The sequence below is a fragment of the Triticum urartu genome, chromosome 7A (assembly GCF_056163025.1).
Source record: "Triticum urartu cultivar PI428250 chromosome 7A, HENAU_Tu73, whole genome shotgun sequence".
NCBI classification, from domain to species: Eukaryota; Viridiplantae; Streptophyta; class Magnoliopsida; order Poales; family Poaceae; genus Triticum; species Triticum urartu.
Window position 1 is genome coordinate 586,208,549 of NC_141879.1, and position 22,217 is coordinate 586,230,765.

The 22,217-nt window shown below is 48.7% G+C and overlaps 3 protein-coding genes across 5 annotated transcripts; 1 reads left to right on the plus strand and 2 right to left on the minus strand.

Moving 5' to 3' along the window:
- Positions 1–4,891: 4,891 nt before the first annotated feature.
- LOC125522848 (G-type lectin S-receptor-like serine/threonine-protein kinase LECRK3) lies at positions 4,892–8,260 on the minus strand. The gene has a single exon (XM_048687888.2). It carries the CDS (start codon positions 8,219–8,221, stop codon positions 5,753–5,755), a length of 2,469 nt encoding a protein of 822 aa, XP_048543845.1. The 5' UTR covers positions 8,222–8,260; the 3' UTR covers positions 4,892–5,752.
- A 3,870-nt stretch (positions 8,261–12,130) lies between these two features.
- Positions 12,131–17,661, plus strand: SLO1 (SLOW GROWTH 1). 2 transcript variants are annotated; one of them, XM_048684738.2, is made up of 4 exons: positions 12,131–14,481; positions 14,578–14,644; positions 15,611–15,751; positions 17,320–17,661. In XM_048684738.2, exon 1 carries the CDS (start codon positions 12,347–12,349, stop codon positions 14,276–14,278), a length of 1,932 nt encoding a protein of 643 aa, XP_048540695.1. In that variant the 5' UTR covers positions 12,131–12,346; the 3' UTR covers positions 14,279–14,481; positions 14,578–14,644; positions 15,611–15,751; positions 17,320–17,661. The 2 variants fall into 2 exon arrangements, with proteins under 2 accessions (XP_048540695.1, XP_048540694.1); XM_048684737.2 differs by lacking the exon at positions 17,320–17,661 and having other exon boundaries at positions 15,611–17,006.
- LOC125519956 (putative methionine--tRNA ligase) lies at positions 16,916–20,994 on the minus strand. 2 transcript variants are annotated; one of them, XM_048684739.2, is made up of 13 exons: positions 20,644–20,994; positions 19,823–19,976; positions 19,573–19,728; positions 19,260–19,490; positions 19,023–19,166; positions 18,604–18,694; positions 18,418–18,524; positions 18,216–18,330; positions 18,021–18,139; positions 17,846–17,911; positions 17,626–17,754; positions 17,403–17,546; positions 16,916–17,299 (listed from the first exon to the last, which is right to left on the minus strand). In XM_048684739.2, the coding sequence occupies exons 1-13, from the start codon at positions 20,904–20,906 to the stop codon at positions 17,225–17,227; spliced, it is 1,794 nt and encodes a 597-aa protein (XP_048540696.1). In that variant the 5' UTR covers positions 20,907–20,994; the 3' UTR covers positions 16,916–17,224. The 2 variants fall into 2 exon arrangements, with proteins under 2 accessions (XP_048540696.1, XP_087393731.1); XM_087537605.1 differs by having other exon boundaries at positions 17,292–17,546.
- Between the last annotated feature and the right edge of the window lie 1,223 nt (positions 20,995–22,217).

Below are 22,217 nucleotides of genomic sequence, written 5' to 3' on the forward strand. Positions count from 1 at the left end.
TTCTACATGTGACCAGCTACAACCTTTTCTTTTGTTTTGAACACATGTCATCGGTGAACTATCGTGACGACCCCGTCAAAGATAGCAGATGGGTTACGAGCATAATGCGATCTTTGTGCCCGCTCATTGTACGTTGTTGTGACGACCCCGTCCAAGACAACATATGTTAAGAGCAATTAAGTAACCACGTGGGATCTTGTCCAAGACAGCATAGTTAAGTTTTTTTTTTTCCGCGAACTTGCACCACACCACACCCCTAAGATAGATCGTGGGGCCGCCTGCCGCCCTAAAATAGATCTCCAGGGAGCTCCTTCCTTCCCTCCGGCTGTTCATTCCTTCATGCAACATTCGAGTGGCCCAAATCCAAATTCTGACTACTTACATATAGCTATTGTGTTCTGTATATCATTGTTGTTCTCGGTAGCAAAAAGAAAATTATACTCGGTGTACTTAATCTAATTAAACAGAAGATACGATCAAAGGAGCCGAGTCCATGTGACAAGCGGGAGGGTAAGGTAGCACCTCAGCCCCCAGCAACTGCGCGCTCCAGCATCTACAACACATGGTGCATCATCGGCCGGAGCGACGGGTTGGGCTCGATGCACCAGAACACCACACACGCGAACCTCTCCACTCTCCGCAAGTCCGTCGTCGTTCGGTAGTATGAGCTCAGTCTTCTGCCTGTTGACCAGCTGGGTCACCCACCCGAACAGCATGACCGTCTCGTTCCTGCCCTGGTCGGACAGCGGGTCCAGACACTTCCGGGAGATCATCTCCTGCAGCACGACGTCAAAGCTGTACACGTCCACCTTGGTATCGATCCGCGCGTCGCGGAACCACTACGGTGCCCCTGATGTTGGTCACCGTGGTGTGCACCTGCTGGTTCCCGAGCAGCTTGGAGATCCCGAAGTCGGTGAAGTCGGTGATCTTGGGGGTGTGCGTGCCGTCGAGGAGTATCTTATCTGGCTCGCTACCGACCTCTTCGGTCTCACGTTGTCCGAAGACTAGTCTTCGGTCGCAAGCTGACCGAAGTTAATCTCTTCGGCCTATGGCCCGCCGCTGACGGCTCTTCGACCCCGTTATGCCAATCTTTGGCCCAAGGTAAACCGAAAACAACTCTTCGGCCTAAGTTGAACGAAGAGTGAATCTTTGGCCTAAGCGTGATCAAGGACTGACTCTTCGGCCTGAGTGAGGCTGACGCGATCATCATTTTCAAATTAGGGCATACATTTTCGAAATTTTGTTATGAAAAATAATGTTTAAAAAAATCTAGTTCGGACCATATCCTGTGATCAGCCGCTTACGGGGTGACGACAAGTGTCGGACAAGTCGCAACTCGCAACAAAAAACACGCCTCCACGGTCAAGAACGCGCGTGTACGACACACACGCGGCACGTCTTCACAAATTCATTCCGTTGCGACTTGCGACGTTGCTCATGGCTCCACCCGCCCATCTCCCTTTTCATCCGTGGAAAACCGGACAAGACTCGGGGTCCATGCCACCGTACGTACGGAGCTACATGCATGCATGCACCCTGCATGAACGATGATAGTGCCAACTGCGAAGCTTCCTCGTGGTGCCCATCTTAGATGTCACCGTAGTGCGCAGCAGGGGAAGACTTGCGGGTCATGCGAGCCTACGGCCCTGACCGGTGACAGGCACAACTGATGCGCTGTGACCCCGAAGCGTCACTGCTTTCGCTTGACTAAGCTCCAGCCAATGTACCAATGTACGGTACAGGAGACGTGGCACGGTGCCGCTTGCGCACGCTGGGTTTCCTTTCCACGGAAGAAAACGTACAACTGAGAGGTCTTAGTTTTTTTTTTTCCCCGCAACCTAGGGCTCCCTGGCGGCGCTAGGGTTTCGACGTGGAAACCGATCGGCGGGCCGCCCCAAGGACTCGGCGAGGGTGATGGCTACACCACCCGCGGCGGAGACGACGCAGGAGACCTCGGGATCCAGCAACACCAGATCGGCGAGGGAGAAACTTGAGGAAGCGCCGGGAAAGCTGGACATATCCGAGGAGGAGGCGACTCCTCTCGTGATAGATGACCGTCTTGATGGTGCTCCGGTAAAGTGGTTGCTGGCGGGTAAGGTTCTGTATCGCAATCAGTATCATATACACACCATTGGCAATGCTTTGCGACCGGCTTGGGGAAACCCTAGAGGACTGCAGTTTCGCTCGAGTGGAGCGAATATGTTTGTGGCTGAATTTGAGTCTCAGCGAGATCGTGACAGAGTTTGGGCAGGATCGCCTTGGCACATCAACAAGAATGCGGTCATCCTGGCCGAGTTTGAAGAGTGCATGCACCCAGATGAGGTCAAGTTCGACCGCCTGCAGGTTTGGGCTAGGGTTCTTAATCTACCCTATAATTTGAGAGATGATGCATGGAGCCTCCCAATAGCCCGGATGATTGATAAAGAGGTTCAGATTGCTAAGTTTGATCACAACGGAGGTTATCTCCGAGCCAGAGTTTCGGTGGAGGTCAATAAACCACTTAGGAGATGGGTACTTATTGATTCGGCAAGGAGGAAGAAGGTGGATTCCTATGACATACAATATGAACAAATTACATACTTCTGTTTCTCTTGTGGGCGGCTGGGCCATTCGGATCTTTACTGCTCTAACCTAGGAACACGAGATGAGAAGGGAGAGCTTCCGTTTGGGCTGACACTGCGAGCTCCTGATGAGAACATGTATCCAGCAGGCAGCGAAAATTCCTCCAGGGGCCAGAGGTCTGACCATAGCAGCAAGCAAGAGACGAGGAATTCTAGAACAAAATCCAAGCAAGATGCGGGGGAGGAGGTGGTCTCGTCCCTAAAGAACAAAGAGAACACTCGCTATAAGAGAAAGGAGGGACCGACCGCAGTATATCAACCAAAGCAGTTGCTTCTCACGGTAGCACAAAAACCCTGAAGATCGTGATCCGAGTACAAGCACTGCGGGTGGAGAAGATGATGAGGATCTTGTTCGTGAACCAAAGAAGAAGAGGCCTGTTGACGCTCAAAAGTGGCACGATCATAAAGCAGCATGCCGGGGAGAAAACTTTGTCGGGGTAAAACCTTGCCGGTGTGTGAAGGCTTGCCGGCGTGGAAAGCTTGCCGGCGCAGAAAGCTCGTTCATGTGTGGAAACTTGCCGGTGTGAAATCTTGCCGGGGGTGAAACCTTGCCAGGGAGGAATCCTTGCTGGGGTAGAAACCTTGCCGGTGTGAAAGCTTGCCGGATAGAAACCTTGCCGGTGTGGACAGCTTGTTACATGGACTCGACTCCTTTGATCGTGTCTTCTGCTTGATTAGATTGAGTGCATCGAGCACAACGATTTTATTTATTTATTTGTTATTGAGAACAACATTGATATAGAATGATCCACCAACCATCCATCTCTTCCGACACTCCCCGACACGTTTTTGGTGCGGAAATGTGTTTTTGGTGCGAGCTCCGACCCGTCCGACACTCCCCGACACCCTGCGGGCAGCTGATCAAGGGATATGGTCCGGGCGCGCCGTCACGTAATGCACACTTTGTCTTACATGGGTTGGCTTATTAGAGTATTATTAGTAGAATCCTCAAACCCTCAAATCCTTAAAGCAAAGCAGTTTTAAGGGTTGAGAAGTGCCACTTTTTAATACTTTTAAGGGTTAAAAAAATAGGGGCAAATACTAAAACTCTCAAACCCAACTCTTAAACTGCTTTAAGGATTGCCATTTTCTCGAACACCTCATGCGCGGCGGGAGGAGGTTCGGCCACGGCGACGAAAGGAGGTTCGGCGACGGAGGCGGGCGGGGGCGCGGGCTTCTTCCACACCGCGGCCTTCTTCCGCGGCATCTTCACGGCCGGGGCGACCTTGGATGGCGCCTTCGGTCGGCTCTTCTTGGTGGCCGGGGCGGGAGGCGGCGGAGGCGGGCGCCGGGGCGGTGACGGTGGCCGGGGTGGGAGGCGCGCGGGAGGAGGAGGTGCGAGGCCCGCCCGCCGCCGCTTGGCCCCGACGTGGATCGCCGCCACCACGTCGGCCACGGTCGGGTGGGCGGGAGCGGGCGCCGGGGCGGGCGAGGCGGGCGCGGCGGCGGGGCCCTCCATGGCCGGCGCGGCAGAAGGCGGCGGGAGGCGGCGGGAGGAGGAGGCCGAGAGGAGGAGGAAGTTTCCTCCCGCACGAGAGAGGAGGAGTGCGGGTTGGGGGGGAGATTTCCCTCTCAACCACTACTTCTACAGGTTGCAAACTGGTTTAAGGGTTGGACCTCTAATTTTTTTTACGGATTTGAGGATTTAGAGGTTCTAGTCTACGGCGTTTTTTCGACGAAAATTGTAAAAAAACGGTTATTTTTAGTGATTCGAGGGTTTGAGGACTTTACTATACTTGCTCTTAGATCACTAGTCTACCAGTTTCCAACCTGCAATTTTCATCCGGTTTTGAAATCTTCGACAAGGTTTCTCTTACACTTATTAGATCACTATAGTCTACGTACATGCCGCCGTACGTACGGAGCTACATGCATGCATGCACCCACATGAACGATGGTAGTGCATGCCGACTGCGAAGCTTCCTCGTGGTCTCCATCTGACCGTAGTGCGCAGCAGGGGGAGACTTCCGGGTCATGCCCATGACCGGCGACAGGCACAGCTGATGCGCTGCGCTGTGACTATCGTCAACCCCGAAGCGTCACTGCTTTAGCTTGACTAGCTCCAGCCAACTACGGTACGGTACGGGAGACGGGGCTCCTCGGTGTGCCGCTTGGGCACACGCTGGGTTTCCTTTCCACGGAAACCGTACAACTGCCCCGGCGACCACTTCCGTGACAAAGTAATGGCAGTGACCCTACGCTGCACTGAACGATCAGTCAAGGTGCACTCAACGTCGGACGAAAATGAACTTTGATGAATCTTACTCCCCTGATGGACTTCATCGAAACAGGCTCGGTCCTTGCTTTATAAATAAAGCAACGACCATACAACTCGATATCACACCACACACATCCGAGGTAGGCATGAGAACATCAACATCATCCCAAACCCACTCCAAACCCGCGACGACCACTTGAACTTGTCTGAGTTCTCCATCGCGACAGAGTCGTCGGGAAGAGACGAGCTACGTCTGATAAACCATGGACTCCAAGACGACGCTTTCAGAAAGGGAACGGTGGGCTGCTCCGGAGCAGCGCCATCACCTGATCCAAAAAAAATATCATGGTTTTCACCCGGAGCAAACCGAAGGAAAGTAGTCGCGTGACGCCCCATCGTCGGCTTGGCCCAAGCCAGACAAGGATCACCCCCCGGCACACACTATCCACCTCCGAGACAACCATTGATCGCCGAACACCAGTCCCCATGCCGCCCATACAGCCATGGCCACCGGCCCGCGCCTGAGTTGCAAGCCCGACCCATAGGCACCAACAACAACCTCCCCGGGCCTTTTAGACTACTTGCACGCGTGTAATGAGAGAAAGGATCACCCCTTCGTGGAATTGGCAAAAAAGACCACCTGCACCGTGGCGGCAGGTGAGGCAAACTACTGATCATGCAACCATGGATAAACAGTGTTGCCGCCACAAAGCCTCATGTGTCACCTGTCGCACTTGCCACCACGGGGCAGATGGTCCTTTTTTTTGCCAATTTTCACTCAGAGGTGGTCCTTCTGTCATTACACATCGAACAGTAGAGATGGATCATGGCTGGTTGGTGGATCATTCTATAGCACTGCCTCGATAAGCAAAATTAAAATTAAAAATCATTGCGCTCGATGCACTCAATCTAATCAAACAGAAGACACGATCAAAGGAGCCGAGTCCATGTAACAAGATGGAGGGTCAGGTAGCACCTCGGCCTCAGCCACCGCACTCTCCAGCATCTGCACCACATGGTGCATCGTCGGCCGGAGCGACGGGTTGGGCTCGATGCACCAGAACGCCACGCGCGCAAACCTCTCCACCCTCTCCAAGTCCGCCGCCGCGTCGTCATCGTCAGGCAGTATGAGCTTAGTCCTCTGGTTGCTCACCAGCTGGATCGCCCACCCGAACAACGTGACCGTCTCGTCCCCGCCCTGGTCGACCAGCGGGTCCTGGCACTTCCGACAACAAATCATCTCAAGCAGCACGACGCCGAAGCTGTACACGTCCACCTTGGTATCGATCCGCGCGTCGCTGCGGAACCACTCGGGCGCGATGTACCCCCTGGTGCCCCTGATGTTGGTCACCGTGGTGTGCACCTGCTGGTTGCCGAGCAGCTTGGAGATCCCGAAGTCGGTGATCTTGGGGGCGTGCGTGCCGTCGAGGAGTATGTTGTCTGGCTTGATGTCGCAGTGCATGATCGGGGAGACGCACCCGTCGTGGAGGTACTCGATCCCCCTGGCGATGCCGAGCGCCGCCTGGGCGCGCCAGCTCCATGGCGGCCGCTCCGGCTTGAAGAGGAACCCGCGGAGCGACCCTCCCGGCATGTACTCCAGCACCAGCATCCGGTGCTTGCCTTCCTTGCAGTAGCCGATCATGCGGACCAGGTTCCGGTGGTGGATCTGCCCGATGGACTGCACCTCGTTGGTGAACTCCCTCTCGCTGTAATCGTTCGAGTTGATGAGCCTCTTCACCGCGATGAGGCGCCGCCGCGGGGACTTGAGCTCTCCTTGGTAGACCTCGCCGAAGCTCCCTTTCCCCAGCAGCTTCTCGAAGCCGTTGGTGGCTTTGTGGAGCTCCTTCCAGCTGAAAGCTCTCACGCTCAGCAAGTCCTGGCTCTCTCTGTTCTTCTTGGTCAGGTAGTGCCTTGCCAGGAAGCCGCCGGGGACGGCCAGCAGCACGACGGCCACGCAGACTGCCACGGCCACTATGGTTCTTGTCCTCGCCGACATCCTCGCCGGCGGATTATTGCTTCGCCGAACTTTGATCAGTGCCTTCGTGGTGACATCGCTGGCCTGTCGCCCGTTTGTCAGCGCCGCCACCTCGGCGCAGTCGGTCCCGCCGATCATCAGCGCGGCGGCGCAGTAGCAGTCGTTGAGGCAGTAGGCCCGACACTGGTCCTCCGTGACCGACGTGAACTTCTTGTAGTAGATCGATGTCTCCCAGGTGGTGTTGGGCAGATCGACGAGCGTGTACTCCTCGGCGTTGTTCTCCCCGTCGCAGCTCTGCGGCGCGAACTCCGGCGTGCAGCCGCTGTCCGTGTGCTGCGCGTCGGCGTACGTGTACCCGTCTGGGCACACGCAGCGGAGCCGGTCCTTCTGCTCCGTGCAGTACGACCCCGGGCCGCACACGCCCTGCAGCCCGGACGTCCTCTTGTTGCAGGCGTCGCTGGGGAAGGCCCCCGAGACGCTCCACGACGTGTTGCCGCCGCCGTCCGGCACGTTCTTGGCGCGGGCATAGGCACGGACGACGCCATCGGGGTCCATCCTGGCGAACCTGTAGAACTTGCCGGCGCTGCCGGTCACCACCGGCGATATCAGGTTCTGGACGACGCCATTGTAGAGAGTGGAGCTGAGGCCGCCCTGGTCGTCGAAGGTGACCGTCGTGTTGCCGCTGGAGCTGTCGGTCTTGGCCTGCCAGTAGGCGTTGTCCGGGCTGTTGCCGCTGAGCAGGTCCACGTAGAGCACGACGTTGCCGTCCGTCTGGACGCCCATGGTGAACCGGCCGGTGGTGAACTCCGTGTCCGCGCGCCTGGAGATGATCTTCCCCTCGGACCGAGTGTCCATGGTCAAGGACTGGCCCGGCAGCAGCGTGTCCGTCGGGTACCCGAAGCTCGCCCACAGCACGTTCTCCGGGCCGCCGCCGCCGTCGCCGAGGAACTGGAGGTCGCCGGAGTCGAGGAGCGCGAGCACGGACCCGCGCTTGAGGCTGGGGATCGGCGCCCTCCACAGCACCCGGTTGCCGCCGTCGGCGGTGTCCGCGAGCGCCAGCTGGCCGTCGGCCGTGACGCTGAGAGCGGACTGCGCCGTGGCGAGGACGGCCGACGAGTACGTGGACGACTGCCTGGCGAACCACACCACGGACTGCAGCTGGGAGGAGCCGCTGGGCCGGCCGTCGTCGTCGGAGCCGGAGCGGAACCATGTGGCGAGGAGGAACTTGCCCGGGCTGGACCTGTCGAGGGCGCGGAAGCCGAACGCGAAGACGCCGGAGGGGCTGGTGATGTAGCTGGGCGGCGTCATGGGGACTCCGGCCGTGAGGTTAGTCCGTGCGGCGGCTACGTGGCCACTTAGCACTGCAAGGAACGCGGCGACGAAGAGAGCGGAGGAGGGCGATGCCATTGTTGGGTGTGGGAGCTCGCCGGGAGCAAGCAGAAGGAGTTTGATCGTAATAAAATACTACTGACTCGGGCCCATTCGTTGACTCCGATTCCTCGTCAAGATGTGCGTGTGGCTCCACACGCACGCCCAAGTCGTGTCGTGTGTTGGACGAGGTCTTGGCCTTGCGTAACAGGTTAACCTCAGCAGCGGAAAGAGAACTTGTTTAATGCACGGGCATCGCGGTCACAAGATCACACGTGATCACTCATTTGCTCTTAGCCTATGAGCACTGTCTTGGTCCTGGACGAGGTCGTCTCGATGATGCACGGGCACGTACAAAGATCACATCTAAGTTTCTTAGACGGGGTGCCGGTCCGGCGTCGTCACGGTTTTTATTTGAACATAGCATGATTGTAGACGCTCACAGACATGCGCACACACTCACATTTATAAATACACACACATACTCTATCTCTAAAGCAACTCCGAGATACTGATCTGGCACAACATTTTAACATCGACAAAGCCACCATGAACGAACATCTCTAGAAACACTGAAATAAACCCAGAAAATGTAGGTAACAACGTCAAGTCTGGCACTTAAACCCTGATAGCTAGACTGACTCCACCGCACAGAACCTAACCACCTGAGCTACGACTTGGTCCGCCGCCGTCACGACAGTCGAGTTGAGTATTCTATTAATGATCTCCATTCAACTTTCCACGCAGCCGCTGCATCCTCCTAAAAAAAAAGCTAGGGTTTGTGACTCTCGCCGGCTCCGCTGCAGGTCCGCCTCGTCTCCACGCGCTTTCGCCTCGTGCCTCGTGGACACCTCCCCTGCGGACTCCAGATTGATTCCTTTATGGATCCATGATTCTTTGTATGCTTCTTCTCGCTTGTTCTTCTGTCAGTCGATTTTTCCTCCGCCGAAGCCATGAACCTTTGGCCATCGGCGCAGCGATGAGAACGGCCACTGTGATCGTTCTTCCCCGTCTTGCCGTAATGCCCTTCCGACCGCCTGGATGGCCTTTCTCCCTCAACGGAGAGCATCGTGCTGATAACGTATGAAAGAACTAATTGGTCGAACTATCTCATTCCATTGATGATTAACACATTTATACAAAGGGAACAATCGTCAAGAGAAGATGCGTCTGTTCGTGAGGATGGGAGGAGCGGACGCGACGATTGCCTTGAGAGGCCCTCGCATGTACGACGTGGCGGTTGCCTGGCGGCAAACCGTACACTAATTACAAGGAAGGATTATCTCTAATTACAAAATTAGTTTAAATCCTAACAGAGTACTCTATGTCTCTATTAATGATCTCCGTTCAAAACAAACAAAAGCGGCTTTGGTCACATGTGGTAGGTTTTTTTTTCTTAAGCTAGGATCAGTCAACAAGCTACGCTAGATGGAAAACATGACCAACAATGCATGCATGTAGGCCCGCAGGGGACCGAAAGTCTTCCATAGATGGAAAGGGAGAAGATTCATAAACTGTACTCCCTTGCGAATAAGTGTACTTTTACCTTTTGTTCTAAATCAATATTTTAAAATTTTGACCAACTTTACAAAAAAGAATAATAGCATACATGACATCAAATTGGTATATATGAAATTACATTTCAAAGCGAGATACTAATTTAGTATCATAGATACTACTACTTTTTCTTATAAAGTTGATCAAAAATTTAAATTTTTGACTTAGTACAAAAGCTAGATATACACTTATTCGCGGATGGAGGGAGTATCTGTTTACTGTCGAGTTACCTAGAAATCACCATGTTGGTCTTGACCTTTTTATTTGAAAACAAACTCCAACTTTATTCATTTGTAATAAGTAGTACATCGTTTGTGAGGAACATTACAATTTCATTTAAAGGCTCCTCAAACCAATCAAAAGTCAAAGAAAATCTAGCTAATCTAGCAAGCTCATGAGCTACTTTATTTGCTTCTCTATTACAGTGCTCAAATCTAGCAGTAGCGAAATCACATGCATAATGAAAACAGTTTTCGAAGATTGCTGCCGCCGCACCCACCGACTGCCCTCCATCATTTATAGAGTCAATCACCTCCATATTATCCGAATTTACGATAATGCGATTGCATCCCGCCCTTTGCGCCAATGTTAGACCAAATTTGAGAGCTCTAGCCTCCGCCATCAGCACATCCGTGCAAAAATCTATTCTCTCATTCCCTCCAGCAATAAACCTGCCTCTGTCATCTCTAAGCACTGCTCCCATTGTCCCCCTAAGAAGTTCGTGATCGAAGGAAACATCAACGTTGAGTTTAACAAAACCTCTTGGAGGGCAAGCATTGGTCTTGACCTTGCCTTGCATAACAAGCTAATCTCAGCCATGGAAAGTGAACTTGTTTATATTTATACTTTGCTGGAGGGTGGACGATCTGCACACGGGGCATCTGCACCCGCTTTTCAAAAATGTACTTTTTACGCATTATAGTTTTGTAATGTTAAAAAATTCTAAAAAAATTATGCATACATGTTGGCAAAGGTATGTCCACGGCACAAAGTTTTGTGTAAAAAATATTTTTGTTTTGTCGTAGTAAAAAAACACAAATTTTACTGCTTCTGAATAGCGTTTCATGGCATAAAATTTTATCTTTTTTGCACAGGCTATAAAAAAAGTTGTTTTTCTGTGAAACTTTCTGCACACATATAGAATATGGAGATGTCCGCGTGCACCTTTTTTCAGAATTTTTTGACATTGCAAAATGTGTTTTCCAAAGTGGGTTCATATGTACCTGGGTTCATTCATGCACTTCTCCACTTTGCTGCAACATGTCTCTCTTTCAGGTCACTTCGATCGTAGGACCCTGATCAACGGTAATGCTTACAATGTGCTCAAACAAGGCCTCGCTCTTGCTTTCCTCTCCTTTATCTTCACTAGTGAGCTTGTGGATTCATCTTCCTTTTGTTTGTCGTGACCGATGGTGGAGAGGGCTGGGTAGTACTCCCTCCGTTCCTAAATATTTGTCTTTTTAGAATTTTAAATGGACTATCACATACAGATGTATATAGACATATTTTAGAGTATAAATTCACTCATTTTGCTTCGTATGCAGTTATTTGTTGAAATGTCTAGAAAGACAAACATTTAAGAACGGAGGGAGTAGATAGGTAGGGTATTAGACAGGGACATCGTTAGGATAAATGGCGACACTTGTCTTTCAAATCAGTTTTCCGGACTTTGATCCTCCTCTGTTCGTCCGTTGAGACAGGTTAGATGAAACTCCAGCATAGATCCCTGTCAGCTCCTCGGGGCCGTGAGGTTAGGGTTTTTCGCCGAGTGTACACAACAATGATAGTTGGTGTCATGTTCTTCAGATCGGTTTAGGGATTCAACGTCGGTGACTGCGGCTTCGGGACGCTGTTCCTTAGAGGCATGTGCACAAAGACTTCCTGATTGTCATTGAAAGGTCAAGGCGACTTCGATATGAGAGCAACGACATATCAATATTTATTAGGATTTCAGACCAGTTAAGAGTTAACTAGTTTATTCCGCAAAAGCTTAGTGGGGAACAAAATAGAGTCATCGTGGTAAATTATAGTCGAACCGAGTGCACCATTGCTGTATGGTTGCACCAAGGACCACCATGTATTGAGGATGCCTCTGGGCTGTAACTCCATACCTATGGAATAGAACTCTTTTCACCGAAATAAAAAAAGAGTTAACTACTCCCTTCGTTCCTAAATATAAGTCTTTTTAAAGATTTTAAATAGACTATCACATACGGATGTATATAGACATATTTTATAGTGTAGATTCACTTATTTTGCTACGTATGTAGTCACTTGTTGAGATCTCTAGAAAGACCTATATTTAAGAACGGAGGGAGTAGTTAAAAGCCTTAATCAATGAAGTTGGCTTCTAAAATAAGCTATATGTTGTAGGGGCGGCTTATGGCATAAGCCGTCAAGAACTGTGCCAAATCGTATAGGGTCCTATTTAGTTTTTTTAGCAACTGGGCCCTATTTAGGTGCCTCGCTGGAGGTGCTCTTGGGCTCGACGGGCCAAGCCTTGGGCCTTGCTTTACTAGCCCAGCTTTGCCCTTCACTCTCGCCACTGCCTTTTTTGTCAAAAAAAAAGAACTCACCACTGGTTTTCCTCCTCGTCTCGCTCAAACCATGCCTCCGCCAGCGCCTTCCCGCCTCCTGGCCGTCCTCTCCGCCCGCCCCCCTCCGCCGCTCCGCCGCCTCCTTCAGCTCCACGCGCACCTCCTCACCGCCGGCCTTCTCTCCTCCCCGTCCCCACTCCCCCTCTCCTCCAGCCTCGTCGTGGCATTCGCCCACTCCGACGACCCGCGGCACGCCCCCCGCCCGCTCCTCCACGCGCTCGCCCTCCTCGCCTCCCTGCCCTCCCCGCCCGACTCCGCGCGCCCCTACAACGCCGCGCTCCGCGCCCTCTCTCTCTGCGCGCACCGCGGCCTCGTCCCACGGTGCCTCCCGCTCTACCGCTCGCTCCTCCTGTCCGCCCGCCCGGACCACCTCACCTTCCCCTTCCTGCTTAAGGCGTGCGCGTGCCTGCAGGAGCGGGGCTACGGGGACGCTGTCCTAGGGCATGTATTCAGGCTCGGGTTCCACGCGGACGTCTTCGTGGCGAACGCCGCGGTGCACTTCCTGGCGGTGCGCGCGTCCATGGCGGAGGCACGCAGGCTGTTCGATCAGATGCCTGTGAGGGATCTGGTGTCGTGGAACACGCTGATTGGCGGCTATGTGCGAAGGGGCCTACCCGGGGAGGCCTTGGAGGTGTTCTGGAGGATGGCCGAGGATGGGACGCTGGCGCCTGACGAGGTGACGATGATTGGGGTCGTGTCAGGGTGCGGGCAGCTGCGGGATCTGGAGCTTGGGAAGAGGTTCCATGGGTATGTGGAGAGCAATGGAGTGAGGTGCACTGTGAGGCTGATGAATGTGCTAATGGATATGTATGTCAAATGCGGCGATTTGGAGCGGGCCAAGTCCGTGTTCGAGAGGATTGATGGCAAAACGGTTGTTTCGTGGACAACCATGATTGTTGCGTATACAAAGTTCGGGCTGATGGACGATGCGAGGAGGGTGTTTGATGAGATGCCTGAAAGGGACGCATTCCCGTGGAATGCGCTGATGGCCGGTTATGTGCAGTGTAAGCAGGGCAAGGAGGCTCTTGGATTGTTTCATGAGATGCAGGAAGCAAAGGTGAGGCCTGATGAGATTACCATGGTCAATATTTTATCGGCTTGCTCGCAGCTTGGAGCTCTAGAAATGGGTATGTGGGTTCACCATTACATCGACCGACACCGGCTTTCACTTAGTGTCACACTAGGCACAAATCTAGTTGACATGTATGCAAAGTGTGGGAACATCGAGAAGGCCATCCATGTTTTCAAAGATTTACCGGAGAAAAATGCGCTCACGTGGACAGCAATGTTATGCGGCCTGGCAAATCATGGACGTGCTGATGAGGCAATACAGTACTTCCGTAGAATGATAGAGCTTGGATTGCAGCCTGATGAGATTACATTCATAGGGGTTCTGTCTGCATGTTGTCATGCTGGCCTGGTTAAAGAAGGCCGTGATTTTTTTTCCCTACTGGTCTCAAAATATCACCTTGAGAGGAAAATGAAACATTATTCATGTATGATAGACTTGCTAGGCAGAGCAGGTCATTTAGATGAAGCAGAGCATCTAGTAAACACCATGCCAATGGAGCCTGATGCAGTAGTGTGGGGTGCTCTCTTCTTTGCTTGTAGAATGCATGGTAATATTACTCTGGGTGAAAGGGCAGCAATGAAATTAGTAGAGCTTGACCCGAGCGACAGTGGAATATATGTGCTACTGGCTAACATGTATGTAGAGGCAGGAATGAAGAAGAAGGCTGATAAAGTGAGGGTGATGATGAGGCACTTGGGAGTGGAAAAAGTTCCTGGATGTAGTTGCATCGAGCTAAATGGGGTGGTTCATGAATTTATCGTGAAGGACAAGTCACATACAGACAGTGATGCTATCTATGACTGCTTGCATGATATCACACAACAAATAAGGCACACTGCAAACATGATTGACATTTGTGCAACTGGCTGAGGCCTGCAAGATGTGATATGTTCGATTATTTTGCGCAACTCAACCATGTCGTGAGTTATGCCAGGCAATGTGCTAAGATAAGTAGGATTTGCTGATGTCCATCAAACTTTGGGCCATTACATCAGCATTGTGGCCCTTTTACAGCTTACCAGTCGATGAAAAATTCAAGTGCAGATGCTCAAGGCAGTATCTCAATTCACAAGGTACTGCTGCGCCTCACAAGCAAAAAAATAAAATAATTAAGCTTGTCAAAAGTTGGATTGGTGCTTAGATGGCTTTTTTTCTTATTTCCGTACCAGTCCTTTGAATTCTGTTAGGCCGGTAAAGAGAGCAGGAAGCAGATCCATCTGTGAAGTCTTCAACTTTGTAAGTTATCCTTAAACTTTTCCTTTCCCTACTCACAGTTGTATCTGATACTGATTAAATTTGCATATGCTAGCCTCACGATTTAAGTTCGTGAAAAATATTCTTTGCAAATGATAATGTCAAATACATCACCAATTGGACCTCCTAAAAGGGGAAGTTGCAAAAGATGACTCTTATAAACCAAAAGAGCTCTGTAAGAATTCAGTAATTTGTAGCAGTATACAATTTGTTGCTGAAAATAAGCACTATTGACAAAAAAAATCGTTTCAATATCTGAATATCCGACTATAGTTTATAAGTTCATCAAGAGGGATAAAACAGAATATAAATGTCATGGAATGGTGACATCACTTAAGAGTCTGGAAAAATAGCATCTCTTCTCCTTTACCTCTAGCCATTAAGCCGAATTTGAATCTCCCGAGAGCCTTTAGGAAATACTTCGTGGTCCAACAAAACTTTTTTTTAATGTGAGCATAACATTAAGACAAGTCTACCAGTATATGATTCCATTGTAGTCAGCCATGTGTCGAAAGAATCAGCAAAAACATTTATGCCAATTGGCATCAGATCCCTTACTTTGTCTATCATATGTTCCGTATCAAAAAACATGTTATGCCATATGCCAATGTTATGGTCCTCATCTAGTGAAGCAGCCAAACTTTTGCATCTGATTTTTCTATAATGTACTGTCACAGGTTCAAATCTCAGAGAATACGAAATGTCCCATTTAGCTAATTGATAGGGTTAGCAATGAGGTGATAACATTTCCAGTGATACTGGACTTAAGGTGATACAACGAATGCATGGCACATGGTCCGTTTGATCTTGCGTGTAGGAACATGATCACATCTGGTGATATTCAGGTCAATGGTTCGGGTCCACTATTGGTGGATATGCAGAAACACACTCTTTCCTTATTTCTGTGATAATTGAACTAACCATTTCTTCCTTCCCATATTTTCCTAGCACCTCCATATCTGGAGCACGAAACGTTGCTTGCGTCTGTTGGACCTGGACCCTCTCGGAGTGTGATTCAAAGTCTGGTGAGTGGTGACAGCCTATTCCTCGGCAAATGCCACGAAGATTGGACAAGCCAAGGTCAATTTGGTTAGTTCATTACCTAAACTTCTATAATCGCTAGTCAATGAAGAAACGCCATGCCAATTGTTCTGCAATTGCAGCCCGTAAGGATTGGATATTAAAGAAGTGTGTTTTCCAAAATAATATTATTTGAGCAGTACTCCCTCCACCCCATAATGTAAGACGTTTTTTGACACTACACTAATGTCAAAAAACGTCTTACATTATGGGACGGAGGGAGTAGTAGATTGTAGGATTGTATTCGAGGGCTAAACTTATGACCTGGAATGCATGTCAGTAAGCTATATGTATCACTATAGGTCAGACAAAGAGCAGATCAAGTAAGTATCTCCTTGGGGTACGCACATCAAGCTCAAATTCCGCAAGTGTTGTTCAATGTTGCTGGTTCCGATTCCTTCCTTTCTTGACTGAACCAAAGCTTCACGTTACAGCTTCAAATGAATGTGAAAATGTGATAGAATAAGGAACAAGAGTCCGGTACTGGATTTCAGAACGCTGCTTCGAATTTCTCAAATTTGCAAGTAATATCTAATATGTACTCGCTAACTTGCTAAGTACGCCATATATTATTTAAAGGTCTACTTAGATCAGAACAATACTGTATATGTTAGGTGGAAGGTGGAACAGCCCAATCGACCACCTCCCCCACCACAGTATTGTACTCGAGTGGGTGGATTTGAGGTGTCCAATCATTACTAAAAAAATAAAAAAATTCTGTTGCAATACTGTTTCATGCAAAATTGGTTGCAGTATTTTCTTGGATGTTTAAAGACAAAAGTTCATGCAACTTGTATGGAATAAATCCTCACCTAATGCAAACAAATCATGGAACAATGCAATTGCGGAGCTTAGCTTGGGTCATACGGGCAATGCCCCTTCTCAATATTTTAGCCTTTCATAAAATATCTGACATTAGCTCCAAGAGCTGGAGCTACTTACGCATCAAGGTAACCCTATTTCTCATACAGTTTATCCACCTTTGATGGCCCCTGCTTAAATACACTTATGCAGCATGCAAAAACAACCTGTGGAACATCAAAAATCTGCAAGTCAATACCAGGCTTATCACCTATGGTTACACCAGTACCAATACAGTCGACCCAAGCACGTTTACCAAAGTTCTGTGAGCTTGATGACGCAGTAAACGGCTGATTCTTTTCTCTCCTTAGGTTAGATAGAAAAGTAAGAGTTTCCTTTATTTTTAACTATGTACATCATACTTAAAACAAAAAATGTAGCTCCCCAGGTGATCAGCACATGTACATCAATTTAGGCATCTCCAACTCCCAAGTACAGCATGTAGTTCAGTTTATGTACATTTTCTGAATGCATCATCACTAATAATCAGTAAAATATACATTGTGATTCATCCTTCGAACTCACATTTCTGGATCTCAATGTCATTTGATTAAGTACTGTGATCAACTTTGCAAGAAATATTTTGCAGCTTCCAGTTAGGCAACAACTTCACTGGCTTCGTCAGTTAGCCCTTGCGTTTCTTTCGGCCTGACTGCCTGCAAATGTTTCCCTGAAGCTACCCACTGCATCATCTTTCTGTGTATGGTGTACGACAGGCGTCAAGGAAATGAAGACAGCAAACATACAAGGGATGAAAGTGGAAACAAAGGAAGAACATGAAAAGCGTGCTAGTGCATACCAACTCTGTGAACAAAGGCACAATTTTCCCTATCCTGTGGTTTGATGGTATGAGATCCCAAGGCCTTTTCGCCTTGTCACTCTCCCCCTTTTCATCGGCAAAAGAAATATGCTCATTCGGACAGAGATTCAGCTGTTGCAAGACCTGGGCCAGAGAACAAGACATTATAGATTTGCATGTAAACATTGCCTGAATGCAAGTAATTCATAAGTTGGTGACAAACATCTTTTGAGAAGGACGGCATGAAAGGCTCTAGCAAACAAGCGAGAAGGTAGACAACTCCAACTGAAGTTTTCATCACAGTCGCGCAACTAGCTGGATCTTGTTTGTAAAGCTTCCAAAATTGACTCTCCTGCATATCCAGGTAGAAAACCGGAGTCAAATCCCGTGCAAGTTAAATGATGCAGAGTAGAAATGAAATCAGCAAAGGAACAAGAGCTTACTTGAAGGTAAGCATTTCCCTCACTAGAGATGGCCATTGCAATCTTCAGCCCTTGTTTTAGTTTGACCTGTTAACGGCAACGTTTATGTCACATAAATGCTTCAGATCTATGGTACTTATTCAGATTTATTCACTAGTACAATTCGGAGTTCACACAGTTCAGGTTAATGCATTACCTTGTCCATTGCATCAATATACTGCTGAATCAAATTACCAATAGTTTCTGCTAACGACTGACTCAGTGGATGTATATCAGCATTAGGTGCTTCAGGTATGATGGAGCCGTAGCCAGCTCCTGCAGGAACAATTGAAAAAAAAAATATCAGCACCACCAACAAAGAAAATTTAAAAGAGAATGTTCGTCTTCTAACCCTCTGGTTTTGCGATAAAGCTTAGCACTCGATAGATGAAGTTGCCCAAATTCTTTAGCAGCTCGTTGTTATGCTTTATCTGCAGACCTCCCCATGTGAAAATTGCATCTGATGCCTGAAAGTTTTACAAAATAGACCAAAATGAACAATCTTACATGCATAGAGGTTTAATATAGATAATTCAATTTAACCGAAACCTAACCTCAGGACGATTACTAAGCAAGTAGTATCGCCACACATCAGCAGGAATATTTGTGGCTTTGGCGTCATTGCCAAAGACTCCAATGCCCTTAGTTTTCGAGAACTTTCCTGTGCATGATAACAGAGTGAACCAAAAAAAAAAGATGTCCAAGAATAAATAATGGCCTGAACAAAACCTGTTCGATACCTGATTCATAGTTGAGATATTCAGTCGCACTAATATTCTTCATCAGAGTCCAGTTTTCACCAGTACCAAGTAGAGCAGAGGGAAACATGACCTGTAAAATTGTTACATATGCAGCAAAATAAGATTTCTATGAAAAGATAATATAAGAATTGCCTGCTACAGATCTGTATGCACTTGCACATATACTCCCTCCATAGCCCTTTTAGAGATTTCAATATGAACTACATACGGATGTATATATACATATTTTAAAGTGTAGATTCATTCATTTTGCTCCGTATGTAGTCCATATTAAAATCTCCAAAAGGTATTATATTTAGGAACGGAGGGAGTAGAATATATTGAAGCTTGTTAAGCAGCGTTGTACATAGAGAGGGTATTTGTATACTGGAAACTCCAAGTTGGCAAAAGAATCTCACCGTGTGGAATGGGACGTTGTCTTTCCCCATAAACTGATACAATTCGACATTCTCTGGGTTCTTCCACCACTTTTCCCACTCAGGCGTGTAGCACGCCGTGATGGAAATGTATCCGATTGGCGCATCGAACCAGACATAGAACACCTGAACCCATTCATCACATGGACAAACATTAACACAAACATGGGAGATAAACTTTCCAAAATGAATCTGTGCGTGCTCAGATGGATGGCAAACCTTATCCTTGTACTTCTCATGTGGTACAGGGACGCCCCATTTCAGATCCCTGGTGATGCAGCGAGGTTTCAACCCTTCCTTCAACCAGGCATCCGTGATGCGAACTGCGTTCTGGCTCCATGATCCGGTTGCCGAGGCCTCGTCGATGTACTTCTCCAGCTTCTCCTTCAGCAAGGGAAGCTCCAAGAACAAGTGGTCTGTGTCGCGGACGACCGGTATGCCCTCACAAACCTGGCGGATGGTAAAAGTTAAGCACATGGAAGATCGGTAGGTGGTGAGAAGAGCCAAATAGAACTGGAGGAGCTCCTCCTGCCTTGCATCTGGGATCAATCAGCTCGGTTGAATTCAGCAGCCTCCCACATCTGTCGCACTGATCGCCCCTCGCGGTGTCGTTGCCGCACCCCTCCACGGGGCATGAGCCCACGACGAACCTGTCCGCCAAGAACCTTTGGCATGATTCGCAGTAGAGCTGCAATAGACAGACAGAGTAAGGCCCTTGAAGCGAACCTGCGATAACCTGAAACAGGGCGAGGAAATTGCGGCTTGAACAGCGTGAAACAAACCTGCTGCATTGTGTTCTCTGAGAGCCAGTTGTTGTCCAGCAGTTTGTGGAAGATCGATTGGCATATCTCTGTCTGCTGCGGGGTGGATGTCCGGCCAAAGTGGTCGAAGCTGATGTTGAACCACTCGTACACTTCCTTGTGGATCGCATGATACCTGCATCAGTCAGCAATGGGATGGATTTTCAGAAGCTATGCAACACAGATGTCGTTTCGCTCCTTATTCTCCGAAGCAATTTGCTTGAGTGCAATAATTTAATTTAATCCAAATTGCAGTGCTACTTTCAAACTTGATAGTGCAGCACGAATCATCCATACCGCCCCTCTGATACGAATGAACCAAAATTTCAACCTCAATTTGCACAAATATCAGCTTCCGACGATACTATAATCTCCACTAAATATCACACTGTCACTTCTCAGGCTATGGACATGGACGAGACGTAAATAGTGAGGGTGCCATCCAGCAAGGGAGAAGATCGGCAACGACGCCGGGTGGTGTGAGTAACTAAGTTGTGTGTGTGGCGTGAGTAAGTCGAGTGGCTGTCACTGAAGCAAACCAAGCCAGAACTCTGAAGATTGAAATCAGTTGTGAATTCTCCTCCTACTCTCCCCCCCTTTGACTTTGAGTCGTCTTCTTCTTCCTTACGCAATCAAGGGGACATCTCACACACACACAGCAACAGTTAGCCAAACCCTCCCAAGTCTTTGCCCCAACGCATCCAAGCCAAGCCAAACTACAGCATCATTTAGCCTACTAGCCCAGTTCGTCATGTAATAATGCGTATAATAATATCAAAAATCAAGTGGTGCGGGGCGCTCACTTGTCGCAGATCTCCAGGGGGGAGCATCCCTCCTCGAGGGCCTTGTTCTCGGTGGCGGTGCCGTACTCGTCGGTGCCGCAGACGTAGAGCACGTTGTGGCCGCGCAGGCGGCAGTAGCGCGCGAAGACGTCGGCGCTGAGCACGCAGCCGATGATGTTGCCCAGGTGCGGCACGTTGTTCACGTACGGCAGCGCGCTCGTCACCAGCACGTTCCGCCGCCCCGCCACCGGCACCTTCGCCTTCCCCGGCGCCGTCGACGACATCGCCACACCAGCCGATAGAACGCGGTGGGAGTGGTGTTCCTGTGTGCGTGTATTTCTTCCTTTCAGCGCTTGTCCGATTGGTCGCGGGTTGCATTGCATATATATATATATTCTCTGGTCTGGCGGATGCAGAGCTGACGCGTTCGACGGCGACGTCTTCTTGACGGCCAAGGAAGCTTGACTTTCTTATACTGTGGGTTTGTTCGTTTTTTTTTGAGGGGCTGTGGGTTTGTTCGTGGTACGCCAGTTGCCTAAACTAGGACCGGGCCTTCCGTCAAGGAAGCCCAAACTGCATAAATAAAGGGACGAAACCACTTAAGTTTTTTTTTGGAGGGGTACGAAACGACTTAAGTGCGTCGTAATCAGGGGCGCCCCCAGTCTGGCAGCCCACGCCCCCGCGCGGGGCGGGTGCCCCCGTTTTATTTCTTTTTGCTTTTATTACTTTTCCTTCTTTATTTTCTGTTTTTGTTTTATTCTATATTAAAATAATTTGGGATTCGTTCTAAAATTGCAAAACATTGTGAATTGTCAGTAAAACAGTTCTAGGGATGGCGATGACGTATGTGTGCTGTGTCGGCAAGACCCTCTTTGGATTGGTGTGCATCGGGTATCTTATGTGTGCCGCTCAACGGTTGTGATGGTTTTGCCCGGTTCTCCATAATTAACTAGGCAATCTGGTTTTCGCTCGGTTTTCCATATTTAACTCAGCAAGTCCTTTCTTCTTAATAAATGCAGGATAACTGCCATTTTGAAAAGAAAAGAAAATACAACAGTTCTTGAATTAAAAAATGTTTGCGATTCAAAAGAATATTTTGTTTTTGAATTTTGAGAACAGTTTATTGCTTTGATGAACATCTTTTTATGAGAATTCTTTAATAATGATGAACATTTTTTATATTTCATGAACAAATTTTGAATTAGATGAACACCTTTTGAACTTCATGAAAAAAATTTGTATTTAAGAACCTTTTTTTTTTAAAAACGGATGAACAAAATTTGAGTTTCATCAACTTTTTTTTGAAAATTATGAACAAAATTTGAAATTAATTAACATTTTTTAGGTTGGTGAACATATTTTGAATTTTCATGAACATTTTAAAAATCTGATGAACAAAAATTGAATTCGATTTTTAAAAATCGTGCATCTTGAACAAAAAATCAAGAACTCATAAAATGTATTCAAGTTCAAAAAAAGTTTGTCATTTCAGAAAATATTCATGAATTCAAAAAATGTTCATAGTTTTAAAAACATGTTGTAAAATTCAAAAATGTTCACGAATGTATAAATTGTTCATCAAATTTAAAAAAGGG

Bases quoted from the DNA above. Each gene is read 5' to 3' on its own strand.
- LOC125522848 (XM_048687888.2), bottom strand. From the start codon at position 8,221: ATGGCATCGCCCTCCTCCGCTCTCTTCGTCGCCGCGTTCCTTGCAGTG.
- SLO1 (XM_048684738.2), top strand. From the start codon at position 12,347: ATGCCTCCGCCAGCGCCTTCCCGCCTCCTGGCCGTCCTCTCCGCCCGC.
- LOC125519956 (XM_087537605.1), bottom strand. From the start codon at position 20,906: ATGTCGTCGACGGCGCCGGGGAAGGCGAAGGTGCCGGTGGCGGGGCGG. The intron at 19,491-19,572 runs GCAGGAGGAGCT...ACCATCCGCCAG, and splicing joins TGATTGATCCCAGATGCAAG to GTTTGTGAGGGCATACCGGT. The intron at 18,331-18,417 runs GTTAGGTTTCGG...TAAAACTTTCAG, and splicing joins TGCTTAGTAATCGTCCTGAG to GCATCAGATGCAATTTTCAC.